Raw genomic sequence first — 13,986 nt, 5'->3', positions numbered from 1 at the left:
GTGATCAAAGTGTTTATATGAAAATCAAATTTTGTATGAAAAAAATTGAAAAAGGTTTTTTGCAGATGCACTATTGTTCAACTGAGCAGAAATTATTGGAGAGTGTTGCCACACGAAAATGCTTTTACATTGTAAATATTTTATGTTATTTACCTTTGCATTTATAAAAGATGGTGAATTTATGCTAAAAATATTTAGTGTTTAGAATTTAACGTATTAAGAGACCCACATCACATTAAAGGAATACATTTTGAAATTATCTGCCACTGACCTCATTACACAGAAATAATATTGGAACGGATTTTTATGTAAAACACGTCTTTTTGCTTCAAATAACTATTTTGTGTGGAAGAATTTGTTGTGCAAAGACACTATCACGTATTTGGTTTATGTGTTTCTTATTTTAAAAAAACACCGTTATACACTGTGACAGTAGAATTCTACTGCCTGGCAGAATCTCCAAACTTTTCAGTTCACGGGCCGCATTGCTTCAAAATAACTATGTTGAGGGCCATTTGACGCTACCCTGAATCTATTCCAAATATTCCTCAGTGTGATAAGGCCTTTAGGAAAACTTATTTGAAATGAAGCCCTTTCTCTCCGTGCTCGATATTGCCCCGTACTCCCTTACCAAAAACTCTCAAATTCGGTTCGGGACTTTTGCTTGGCGGCTACACTTGACTATGGCAATATTGTTTTGTTTATGTTTTTTTCGTTATCTTTTTTAAATTGTTGCGTGCTTGTCGTTTTTGAGTCCCTTTATTACGACGAAAAGGTGGACCTTTTCCAACATACTAGCGATTGGTGGCATTGTTCTGCATGATTTAATATTATTTAAGGTTTATAAAGGAATTTTTTTTTAATTTTTTTTTAATTTAATATTATTTGCCTACATTTAAAGAAATCACTCCAAAGACTAATAAAACCCAACAAGCCTAAGATAAGGCCAATACAGGTCCCGGAACCAACACGGAACGGAAAAAATATGTTCTAAAGCAATCGAAATTCAAATTGAACGTTATTTTGCCATCCCCCGGGTCGTGACAGTCGCGACCAGGATGCTATTTCATTGTTTTCGTTTGACCCCGTTTGACACCAAACGTCACCGTGGCATAGAAGCGCCAGAGGTAGGGGAGAGAGGCGCAGGAAACAACAATCACATCAAAACCATATTCCAAAATCTCACCCCTTACCCCTGGGGAGACGCCATATACGTGTATCGATTGGTGTTGGTACACAGTTCGATCGTTCCCTTTTTGCCGCTTCTGTTCGCTGCAATGTAAAAGTGTCCCTGTGTCTGTAGCCAAAACAAACGCTTTCCATATTGCGCGTTCCATCCGTTATTTCGGGAGCGATTAGGCAGCACGCAGGATGAGCATCCTGGCGGGCAACTGCAAATGCACCTACACGCTCGCGCTCGTCGGCCTGAGCGTGTGCGGCTTTCTGCTGTCGCTGTACACGTCCTACGTGGAGCTGCGGGCCGAGCACGACCATACCTACCAGGCCATGTGCGACATTAGCGAGCGCATCAGCTGCACCAAAGTGTTTACCTCCAGGTAAGGAGCGGGATGGAATGCAAATGGGATTCACCGGTATGTAAGAAGGAAACCTAGGGAAGCCAACAGTATGGAGCGCGGACCAATGATGCTGCTCCCTATGCAAATTTGCATCATTCGTTAGCCTTTTGGGTGAGTTTTATGAGATGTAAAGCAATAAAGTGATTATTGTCGATCAATTGATTTGCCCCATTGCTTGGCGAAGGCAGCGCGAGGACAACCCCCAATCAAGCTAACAAATAAAAAGGAATGATCAAGTACCGCCACATCATTAGCATATGGGTGGGAAATGTGAGAGGATGGGGAAAAAAAAAACAAAAAAGTAAAATTGCCAATAATTTAGCGAAGCGTTGCCGTTGAGCGGCACCAAATGGGAAAGATTCGCCGCGTTTAGGTGCAATAAAAGTTTTCACCCTTCCGCGTGCAAGCAGCCCCCATGCGTGGGCCATTGCGCCGGGGTCGTAAAGCGGGTAGCAAAAGAAAAACCAAAAATCGGCAAAAGACGCATAGAATGTCCGCGAGCGAGCGAGAACTGCACTGCACCGCGAACACGTTTGTGCAATCGCGCGACAATAAGATGGTGACGCTTGGGGCTGCGGCGGCATCTGTTTGCCATAAAACGGTGCATCGTAAAGCGGTGCCGCATGCGAGCTACCCGTGAAACTGGATTTTATAACGCCACAGCTGGATTATTCGCTGGTTAATGATGGGTGAGATTAACACATATGGCACCGCGCGGGAGTTCATTTGTTTTTTATTTTTTTGCGATGTCGCAAATATGCTCCTCTCTTTTGGTTCCTTCAACATGGGAACATCAATCCTTGGGTGGAACCTTCATGGGTTTCTATTCAATGTAATGTCTGCAAGGTTTGGAGGTGTAACACAGAGTAAAAATGTATTAACACATAACCAAAGGTTAGTTCAATTCGATGGTTACTATTCTAACATCCTCCCTTAATCCAGAATTGACTTAATTCCAAGGGCCTCTCGTCCATCTTCATTCTTGCTGATAGGAAGTACCTTAGTTAGCAAGTCTGCTTCTTGATTTTCAGAGCAAACATGTTTCAGCTGTATTAGTTTTCTTGCAAAGATCTGTCTGCCGAAATGGTGTCGTATATCGATATGTTTACTTCTGGGTGAGTAGGCAATTTACCTCTCTGCTAGATGGAGCAATCCGATTATCACAATAAATTGCTTCCAGAGTGACTGCTTAAACTGCAATATATTCGGCTTCCGTCGCCGAAAGTTCCACAGTTCATATTTACGGCATTTAGTTCGTTTACGGCAATTCCAGGCAACTGGAACTCCAGACTGCTTCTTCACATAACCAGTAATAGAATGACGGTTATCAGTGCCATTGATCCAATCAGCATCACAAAAACCTTTGAAGTTTCATTGCTTGTACTGTTGTATATAAGCTTCATGGTTTTCGTCCCTTTCAAATAACGAAGTGTTTCGAAGATTGTCTCACGCCTCCTTCGCATTTTTAGCATCCCGCACCAGTCCTTATATGCTTGAATCAATACTGAGACATATTGTAGCCAATGCTTGCTGGGATATTTCTTCGCTCACTGCCGGTTCACCTTCAGCTAGCTCCTTCACTGCGCACCAGGTCCTCTCATTAATTAGGACCATCTTGGTGACGAAAGACCAAGAGCTGTAGTTTTCGGATCCTCGAAGTAAATCCTGCAATGGCAGAGAAAATGATCCTCCTGTTTCCTATAAAAAGGAAGTTTTTCTCCTTCCCCAACTCCCCCTAACCATTGCTCTTTTTGCCATTTCTCCATTTCCATTTCCAGGTACGGGCGCGGCTTTGGCATTATCGGGCCGCTGCTCGGCGACGACTCGCTGCTGAACGTGCCGAACGGGTTCTACGGCATCTTCTACTACTTCCTGGTGGCCGGCCTCAGCTTCAGCAACAATCTGGCCGTCTCGCGGCTGACCAGCTACCTCATACTGCTGTCCAACGGTCTGTCGCTCTACCTCGCCTACCTGCTCTACTTCGTGCTGCAGGACATGTGCGTCGTGTGCGTCACCACGTACGCGGTCAATCTGGTCAGCCTGATACTGGCGCTGCAGAAAATTCAGGCCCTGATCCGGGAGGAGCAGGTAATGCGCGCGCTCAAGGTCGGCAAGGCGAAGTAGTAGGGCCCCGGTGCCAATCGTTTGCTTCTGCTCTCCCGGTAGACCATATTATTATTTGCTCCCACCCGGCACCCGTAGTAGCCGTTCGGTGGTCTGCGACTGTTGCTGTTACTTTGTTCCTTTGTACATGTCACCGGGGGGAGGAGGTCGTCCGTTCGCCGTTGGTTCGTTGTTTGACTGCTTTGTGCCAAGTTTTTGCCCCTCTCGTTATCTCGTACACAGTGCTTTCTAACGTTTCTCGTTCCATGGTGCCAAAAAACCCAAAAATAGAGCCTACAACAAAGATGGTTCAATGTTTGTGATGTTGATTTAATAAAAAAATCCATTCCATTACTGCACGATTTGGTACTTACACTTATTCAACAGTGCCGGGGTCCAGAATACGTATGTTCCAGTGCGAGATTTTGTTGTTGTTTACAGCAGCAGCCGCGCGTGCTTGCCAAACGCCGCATGCACGTGTCGCACAGCGGGCGAAGCTGTCATTGTATACTGTCCGAAATCAAGAAAATACATGGTTTTTCAAGTCATTTCCCAAGCGCCACAGATTAAGCTTAAACTCAATAGATAGTGTATTACAACTCATCATTATATTGCTGCCTTTTCTTGCAATGTGTTTCGACAAGCTTCATCTAATCATCACTTCCCAAGTGCCACAAATCCACTAAACGACTCAAGCCCTCTACCTAAACGGAATATAGAAAGACTTCGTTTAGCAGACGGCAAACGACTCATGCATTCTAAAAATAGCAAAAAAGCTGGTGGCGCTCTCTGTTGGTGGGATACCCGAACCAGTTGAGCTTTATCGTTTGGAAGAGATTTCTCATTTCCTCTGTACTGTTGTATGGTTTCGCATTGAAGTTATGCATCGCTAGAACTAGAACGGCGATACGATTGTTTAAATACTAAACTCCAACGGAAAACCACCAGCACTGAAGCAAGTGAGATTTGAGTAATGGTCGTTGGTGTTGATACCCACGTATCTGACCACACGACCATTCATATAGATTTTTGCTCAGAAATAGGCTATATAGGTTATATTTATAAGGCTATATAGGTCATGATAAGATGAAACTTGTCGAAACACATTTCAAGAAAAGGATAGCAATATAATGATGAGTTGTAATACGTCATCTATTGAGCAAACCAGTGAAGTTATGGAGACTCAATTTTTTTTTCTATGGATATTTAATTTTCCAGTCGTTCAAGCTTAATCTGTGGCACTAGGGAAGATATGGAGCCTTCGTTTTTCTTTTCAATAGATATTTCATTTCCGAGTCGTCTAAACTTAATCTTCGGCGCTTGGGCATTTTGGAGTGCATTTTCAAATGCTAATTATGTTCATGACATGAGCTGACTTCAAAAACCCTGCAAATCATTATTTGAGGTAAGGTTGTGCACGCAGAACTGATTTGAACAAAAAACAAAAATTAATGAAATAGCCACGAAAACCTCACCAACAATTTCAAAAATATTGTCATCAAAAACACCCCTTTGTCCAATAAGAGCCACTTTGTGCCCATAGTGCCCATCCGCGAACATCAGCGACAGTTGACAGCCAGGTGGGACGATCTGTCAACAATGTAGTGCGCTCTCGCTCGCACCAGCGCTGCCGAAAAAGCGAGGGAAAGAAAGAGCTCACAACATCAGCTGAGAGCTGTTTCGCTTCGTTTGCTCCATTTTTGACAGTTCGCACACACACACACACTACCAACACTTTACACACGCGGCCACGCAGATACACCGTGAGACGTGGTCAATGTAAACGCCAGTCGCTAGATGCTTCATCGACACGTATCGTGAGCTGTGCACCGCCAAGGGTGTGTAAATTTTCCTTCCCCATTTTCGATTTCCTTTTGCCGTGGTGGTGGTGGTGGTGTTGTGGGAAAAGGCGCTGTGAACTAATTGTGCCTGTGTGTTTTTGCAGCGAGCTTCTGCTACGGGCTATCGGAACGAGCGGAGGCCATTCCTGCCCAAACCACCAGTGCCGCCCAGAGCGCAACGGAACAGTCGAGGCCAAGGCCAGCAAAGGAAAGGCTGCCCGACCTGTCCCTGCGAAAGAATACGAACGCCATCGGTGACGATGTGTGATGTGTGTACACGACAACATTTACTTTCCATCCGTCGACGCACCGATCAGTAGCCAAACGGAAGAGCGCGAGAGAGAGAGACCACTGGCCGCATAAGTGTATTGCCTCCCCTTGCTAAGGGATACCCCAGCTCTCCTGTCCGTACACCTGAAGCCTCCAACTCCCCTCCCCTAGCCCTAGGGGTAAGTGGGTAAAAATAAACGACGTCTTCTGTGTCCAACCGTTGGTCGTCCTCGCACGCGATGGCGCAGGTGCTGAAGCGTCCGATCGGTACGCTCGTCAACGGGCTGCGTAGTGTCGGGGGCGGCGGCGGTGGTGGCCGCACCGGCGGCAGCGCACCGCTCCTACCGGACGGTGGTGGCGGGTACGCCGGACAGGGGGCGCCAGGCGCCCCCGACGGTACGATGCGCCAAACGCTCACGATCGTCTTTCTCTGCATCCTCTGGTACGTGGTGTCGAGCAGCAACAACGTGATCGGCAAGATGATACTGAGCGAGTTCCCCTACCCGATGACGGTCACGATGATACAGCTGACCAGCATCACCGTGTACAGCGGGCCGTTCTTCAACCTGTGGGGCGTCCGGAAGTACGTCGACATCTCCTGGCGCTACTACTTCAGCTTTATCGTGCCGCTGGCGCTGGGGAAGTTTTTGGCCTCCGTCACCTCGCACATCTCCATCTGGAAGGTGCCGGTATCGTACGCCCACACCGGTGAGTCTTTGCAGCAACGTTTTGGTTTTTGGTTTCTTTTTAGCCGTGGTTTTTTGCTTCCTAACGGCAACCAGCGGGAATTGCACGAGAAGGAGGTTACGCAAAACCTGCACGCTGTGTGTGTGCTTGTGTGAAAGTGAAAGTCTGAAGCGCGCAAAGACGAAGCAAACGCATGTGAGCAACAACTGGGTCAGCGAAACACGGTACCGTGCCGCGCGTTTGGCACGTGCAGCTTCACCAATCAAACACGGCACATATAACAGAGGTTATCATTCAAACGCCTGCAATCAAACGCGAAGTGGTGATAGGGATGTAACAAAGCGTGCTGGAAACGTTCCCTCTCTAAGGACGGGTTCTTTGTAAAAAGGGTTGATCGATTTATTTTTTATTTTTTTTATTAGTAGATCGTATTTTTATGAGTAAACTATTCAGATAGTTTCTAGTTTGTTGACAGGAAAGGTTATAATAACACAAAAATTGCTGTTGAAGCAATTGATCCTTTCAAAAAGCGACCAAGCATTACATTCTCTGTAGCAGTAAAGACACTTTAACGATAAAGATTCAACTTTTACTCTATGCATTATGTCTTGGTGCTAAATTGCTTGCAAATCCCTTTTTTTAATTAAAAGAACAGATAGTTTATCATTAATTCCAGTGTATTATTGATCCGTTTACTCCTTTTTCTGGACAGAAGGATTAAAAGTAATGTCCTATTTATTCGATAATGAAAAACAGATGACTCTAACCGAATCTAGAATTATGTTGGAACTGAACCTGATCCCATACTGGTCGTGGAATTGACTGGAATCGAGAACAAATCCATACTAGTCCTGCTTTTTCTATCATTAAACTGATCACTGAAGTGATCCTAAACTCATATCTTAGAACCGATCACGATCCCTCCTGAAGATGAAATTGAACTTACAGGAACGTTTTAACGTTGCAAGCATACTATGAACATTTGCAATCATATAATGGATTTATGTTGATTTGTGTTTGCCTGTGGCACCCATCTGTATGTTAATTTGATCAGGTTATAGTACTCCGAAAACAATGGTCTCGAAACTCAATTAAAATGAGGTACTTAGAATAACCAATTAGGAGACCTAAAACCAAAACCAAACCCATACTGGTCCTGACACCAATGCATCATCTTTTCTGGTTCAAGAACTGCACATTACCTAATGCCGGTCCTGAACCTGATTACTGAACCTATGCCGGTCCAGGAACCGATACTGGTCCCAAACTGATCCAGGAACCAATACTGGTCAATACGGTCCTGGAACCTATCATGAACACAAAAGAATCCAATGCTAATGAAATTAAGCAATGCAATGCGGTTGTATTTGTAGATTTTCTTTAATTTCATCATCATCCAAGCAAGATTCAAATTTCTATTATTAAATAACAGCTGTTTAAATTAATTGTGAAGATTTTTCAATTAACGATTGGTAACATAAAACGTAAAAGTGTTTAAAAATGCAAAACAACAAAGCAAGAGCAATTTCGGCTTCCTGATGAACCTCTTCTCTCATGCTTCCAAAAAATATTGGGGATATTCTGGTGATACATAGTACAAAAGCCCTAACGACTGAAACATTATGGAGATAAACGTACATTCAGTTACGATTATGATGCTTTACGAAGAATTTATGGCATGTGACACAAATTGATAACTGAATCCTTTTTTTAAAGCTCGTTAACAGTCGTTGTACTCTTTAAAAGTAACAGTGTGTAATTGTCACACTCATAAAATCAACAATCAGGTTTTTGTACAGTTTTCAATCAGGAGCATTGTCATGTAGAAGCAATATTTGGTGGTACAATGGTACAATGTCAATCCATGTTATATTTATAGATGTTCAGTGATTTGTAGATGAAATGGTATACAAAGATAGGAATTCAAAAATTAGGCAATTTTTTTGCGGTCCGGATTTAATGTTGTGGCGGGCTGGACTTTGCCGACCGCTGCCTTAGTCGGTTCCAACTAGTGTTGGGTTTCATGAATCTTTCGTTGAGATTCATTCATATAAAACTTCAGCGATGATTGATTCGAAACTCTAATCGAATCTCTAAGGATTCATGAATCTGGAATGATTCATGAACTTTTTAAAATTCATGAATCCTTTCAGAGTTATACATCTTCAGTTATTCAGTAATGTTTAGACATGTATGATTTTCAAAATACTGCATTCGCATACTGCAGTGCAGCGTAAAGTAAGCTTCAAATTCAAGCATATAGATTGAACGAAGAACGTGAACGACCTAGTCATACGGTTCACGTTCATATTTGTATTCGAGGAAACAAACGACTTGTCCGACTAGGATGGTTACAACGATAGGTCCGACTAGGTCTTTATCTCGATGGGTAGGATGTTCTTTTTATGAACAACTCTGTGCATTATGACTTATAAAGAACCGATAAACGTTAATTAGATGAACGTAGGTCGTTCGTTCTTTTGGAATCGTACGGGTTCTGGTTCTTAGGGCACACATCTAGTAACAAAGGCCTATTTAATCAAACTAAACTATGTCGTTCTTACCGTCCACTGGGGGGCCTTAGGGACCTTTTCTTTCGTTTTTGAGCGATCGTTTGAAGAAATTGAACATTCATAAATATCCCAATCACATTTGCATACAAATGATCGATCAAATCTAACCTAATTTAAAATGATATTTTAACCAAATATAAATAGTTATGTGAAATCACAAATGAGAGTAACTAAACCTTTCCTTTTTCCTCCAAATGTCCCTTTCCAACAGTGAAAGCGACGATGCCACTGTTTACCGTGATACTGTCGCGCGTGATCATGCGCGAGCGGCAAACCAAAGCCGTCTACCTATCGCTCGTGCCGATCATCGTCGGCGTCGGCATCGCCACGCTCACCGAGCTGTCGTTCGACGTGATCGGGCTGGTCAGTGCGCTGATCGCGACGATGGGCTTCTCGCTGCAGAACATCTTCTCCAAGAAGGTGCTGAAGGAGACGGGCGTGCACCATCTCCGCCTGCTGCACATACTCGGCCGGCTGGCCCTGTTCATGTTCCTGCCCGTCTGGATCTACGTCGACATGTTTAACGTGATGAAGCATCCCTCGATCGTAACGTATCGCGTCCATCGTGCGCCTATCGCGGAAGGGAATGAATTCACCCCCCTCACTAATGTTTCTTTCTCTTCTTCCTCCAGGTAACGGGTGACTATCGCGTCATTGCGCTGCTCTTTACCGACGGCGTGCTCAACTGGCTGCAGAACATACTGGCGTTCAGCGTGCTGTCGCTGGTGACGCCGCTCACGTACGCGGTGGCGAGCGCCAGCAAGCGCATCTTCGTCATCGCCATCTCGCTGTTCGTGCTGGGCAATCCGGTCACGTGGGTGAACGTGCTCGGCATGCTGGTGGCGATACTGGGCGTGCTGTGCTACAACCGCGCCAAATACTTTGCCCGCCGGCAGGACACGCTCCTGCCGTATGCGTACGGTGCGAAGGAGGCGGCGGCGACGACCGGTCCGCCAACCGGTATTAGCAACGGCACCACCACCGCCGGGCGACGCTACCCGTACGCACCGCTGCACAGCAACGGGGGCGTACCGGTGCCGGACAATGTGCTGCTCGCCGGGAACGGCACCGTGGCCAGCGGGATGGCAGCGACCGCACACGGTGCACCGACCATCCCGATCAGCGCCTCCTCGAGCGTGAACGGGCCGACCAGCACGAACGGAAGGCTGCTGTTTGTTTAGGCAAAAGGGCAAAGGGACCTGATCCAAGGGCAAATTGGCAAGCCACGTGCGCGCACGCGGGGAATGGAACAATGCGCGGTTTAGTACGTTAGTAATTTATATGTCTAGAAAAAAAAACAAAACCGACGCCACCGTTGTGGGCGAGATGATCCCCGCGTCGTCTCGTTACTCAACAGTGAACACACACACACACGACTGTAATATAGACAGACACACACACAGGATGTATTGGTTTGCCAATCGGAAAAAGCATGCGTGCGAGGACTGAGTGATTGAATGTGCAAACGAAACGAAAGACACGGAAGCAACGTGCTATCCGCAACAGGAAAAAAAAGCCTGGCTTGTTTGCTCAAACCCTACAAAGAACGGCTCAAATCTAGTGCAAAAAGCGATGGTAGGGACACAAATGAGAAGAAACAGAACACGCGAATAGTAAAATCAGAACACGGGTCGGAAAGGATTATGGTTGGTGGGTGGTAGGTACAGCGAGAACAAGCAATAATGTTTCAAGCACAGCAGTATTTTCGAAACAGAACGTTTAGTTTAATTATTTTCTTTCTTTTTTTTAAGTTTCCTCCAATATTTTCCCCACCTAATTTCTGCCATCCCCACCAAATGCCGATTCGATTAGAGACAGTAGCAGTAGCAATATTTCTCACACGCGTTGCTATTGTAATGTACATAGTTAGGGAAAAGTATGCTCTTTAGCAGCACGAATCTGTATCTGTTTTTCTTTTTTTGTTCCGGGACGCGAACACCGCGACCATGCTTTGTTTGTTTGTGCAAGGCTCAAAGCTGTTTACCACTTTTTGTATTATTTTTCCTTTTCTCTCCAACTATAAGCAATATTAGTTTTTTTGTTTGTTTTCTGTTTGTTCGTGCGATCGTAATACTTTCTGGCGTGGCTTTCAGCCGTCAGCAGCAAAGTGGGGGAGAAAAAAGAAACAAAGCGCGTACTTAGCAAAAGGAAAGAGAAACACACTAATCACAATCGTCATCCACACCGCTGGCACACGAGCGTTAGTTGCCTTTTGTTTTTTGCTCGGCTTTTGTTAAATATTGTTTCGTTTATGTATTCTTATTTTGTTTCTTCTGTTCTGCTTTTATTTGTCTTGTGTTTTTTGCTTGGTGGATGTGGTTCTCCTAATTTTAAATGATATACAAAAACAACAAGAATCGTTGATGATGGGGACGGACGGATGAAATTAGTGTAGTAGCAAAAAAAAGAAAGAAAGCATTATTATAACCTGTAGACAATTTTTTAGCTCCTTTTTTTTCTTTTTTCCTGCAAACTCTGTTATTTGAATTTAAAACAAAAAAAACAACAAGCGTTGCATTTGCTTAGCAAACAAAAATCACTTATAATATATTTAAAAAAAAAGAAGAAGAAGAAAAAGAGATAGACAAAAGGAAAACAAAACCCGAGGAGATAGTGAAGGGGAGGGAACGACGACGGTGCTGTGCGAAAAGTGGCAAAGCAATTGTGCACACGAAATATACGTTACTTGGCGAGATATTGTGGCTATGATAAAGTTGGCTTTCAGTGTCGGTTTTCGTCTCTTTTCGGGGTTGTTTAGGAGTGCTGGAGGGACCAAGTCGCATTGGAATTGGTATTGCATCCGAAAGAACTATAAAAAAGCGATATCAAGATTTGGGTATTAAGAAGAAGGAAGCAAATTAGGGATTGCCATGCAATTCCTCTGTTAGAAGGGTTCTTGCATTGCTCCATTCTTTCCAAGGGATTTTTACTACAGCTGACATAACACCATTGCCCACGGAGCGCACATACAACTCCGATTCGATCCGATCCGATTCCGAATTCGATTTCAACTCCGGCAAAATGGGAACCACTAGTTCCGTCCGGAAACGGAGTCGTCCAGAGTCATAGTCGTCTGGAGTTGTCCCAAGTCGTCCGAAGTCGCCCGGAGTCGGAGATGTCCGAAGTTGAAGTCGTACGGAGTTGTCCCAAGTCGTCCAAAGTCGCCCGGAGTCGGAGTTGTCCAGAATCATCCAAGGTAGTCCGGAGCTGCCTGGAATCATCCGGAATCGGAGTCAGTTAGAGTCTTAGTCGTGTAGAGTCGCCCGGAGTTGTCCGGAGTTGGAGTTGTCCGATGTTCGAGTTGTGCGAAGTTGTCCAGAGTTGTTCAGAGTCGTCCGAAGTCGTCCGGAGCTGTCTGGAATCATCTGAAATTGGAGTCGGTTAGAGCCATAGTCGTGCAGAGTCGTCCGAAGTCGTTCGGAGTTGTCGAGAGTTGTGCAGTATCGCCCAGAGTTGTCATCCAGAGTTGTTCAGAGTTGTCCGGAGTCGTTCGGAGCTATCTGGAGCCAACCGGAATCGGAGTCGGTCAGAGTCAACCGGAGCCGTCTAATGCAATGTGTTTGTGATCAGACATTTTATTTCGTAGCGTTTTTTTGTCTTTCAATTTGAGCGTCCATTTAGTATACAGGCCTTACATTCGAAGCCTGACTCTTGCCGACTTCTATCGACTACCGGAGTCAATTTCGAAATTTTAGGAGTCGAATCGGAGTCATCTTCGGAATTTTGCTAACTTTACCCATCATTAGCCTAGACCCGACAGCGGTTGTTCCACCAAAGAAGAATGAAAACCTAATGTGTGCCTTTTGGGGCACAAATGAATGGCTACGTGCCTTATTTATGACCTGTAAGGCGCTAATGCTTTGTCTCGTGGTTAATGATGTTTGTCTGTAAGGCATCAATGTAAGTTAATTAGAATCTTAATTAGCTTCAGACACTGTGTAAACTTTCCACATTTGTAGAGCCTATATCATAGAAGGATACCGCAGAACCATTCATAACGAGGTACATACGTTTCAATGGCTCATTCGTTATGCAGGAGCCTCTTTTCCAAACAACTGAATGAAACTATATCTTTGGATCTATTTTCTGGAAAAATTGGTCCATTGTTTTTTCTTGGAAAAACTCTTGGTTACACGAATTTATCCAACATGGTCCACGAATTTATAAAATTCTACTATCTCGCACACGGGAAACTTCTTGCCTTCTTGTGTACGTACACCGGTCCTAGAACTGATGCTGGGCTCAAACCGGTTCTGAAACAGCTTCGCGCTTAAGGCGGGTGTACGCCTCACATACCGTTGCTGTTGTCCTGCCGATGATGTCGATGTCATCCGCGAAGCCAATAAATTGGAGAGACCGGTAGAGGATCGTACCACGGATGTCGTTGTCTAGCCCCGTGCTTCGAATGACACCTTTCAGGGCGATGTTAAAGAGCAAACAGGAGAGTCCATCACCAGTGCCTCAGACCCCTGTGAGATACGAATTCCATTCCGACATCAAGTTCGACACTCTCACCTTGCATTGCACCGCGATCATGGTGGCCTCTAACAGCCGGACCAACTTCCCAGGGAAGTGGTACCGCTGTATGATGTTTCATAGCTCACTCCGGTCCATCGATATATATCAGAAAAAAAAATAAAAATGTTGATGTCCATCCTTCCTATTTCGGTGTCTAAAGGCTGCTTAAACCACAAGAAAATAAGATTCTTGAGTGCAATTAATCTTTGAACTGGTGATGGGTTTTTTGTTTAATACTGATAATACTGAACTGAAAACTGAAATATTTCATAACACTGCCGACAATATAAACAGTGCAAGTTACGGAGCTTTAAGATTCGTAGAAGTCTAATTAGATCCACAAAGGGTCTAATACGATCCACATACGATTGAAATTTTTGAAAATCAATTTTGCAGATATCATTCCAACGATATTCT

The 13,986-nt window shown here is 44.5% G+C and overlaps 2 protein-coding genes and 1 long non-coding RNA gene across 3 annotated transcripts; 2 read left to right on the top strand and 1 right to left on the bottom strand.

The window, feature by feature from the left end:
• Positions 1-1,103: 1,103 nt before the first annotated feature.
• LOC120906674 (vitamin K epoxide reductase complex subunit 1) lies at positions 1,104-4,039 on the top strand. The gene is made up of 2 exons (XM_040318527.1): positions 1,104-1,556; positions 3,356-4,039. The coding sequence occupies exons 1-2, from the start codon at positions 1,372-1,374 to the stop codon at positions 3,699-3,701; spliced, it is 531 nt and encodes a 176-aa protein (XP_040174461.1). The 5' UTR covers positions 1,104-1,371; the 3' UTR covers positions 3,702-4,039.
• LOC120906675 lies at positions 2,425-4,157 on the bottom strand. Its single transcript, XR_005740131.1, has 2 exons — positions 4,055-4,157; positions 2,425-3,974 (listed from the first exon to the last, which is right to left on the bottom strand). It is a non-coding gene; the product is annotated as an uncharacterized LOC120906675 (long non-coding RNA).
• A 1,227-nt stretch (positions 4,158-5,384) lies between these two features.
• On the top strand, positions 5,385-11,764 carry LOC120906320 (solute carrier family 35 member E1 homolog). Its single transcript, XM_040317895.1, has 4 exons — positions 5,385-5,518; positions 5,626-6,499; positions 9,263-9,597; positions 9,684-11,764. Exons 2-4 carry the CDS (start codon positions 6,031-6,033, stop codon positions 10,230-10,232), a joined length of 1,353 nt encoding a protein of 450 aa, XP_040173829.1. The 5' UTR covers positions 5,385-5,518; positions 5,626-6,030; the 3' UTR covers positions 10,233-11,764.
• The last annotated feature ends 2,222 nt before the right edge of the window (positions 11,765-13,986 follow it).

This window comes from Anopheles arabiensis, chromosome X (assembly GCF_016920715.1).
Source record: "Anopheles arabiensis isolate DONGOLA chromosome X, AaraD3, whole genome shotgun sequence".
NCBI classification, from domain to species: Eukaryota; Metazoa; Arthropoda; class Insecta; order Diptera; family Culicidae; genus Anopheles; species Anopheles arabiensis.
This window is presented reverse-complemented; position numbering and strand designations above follow the sequence as displayed.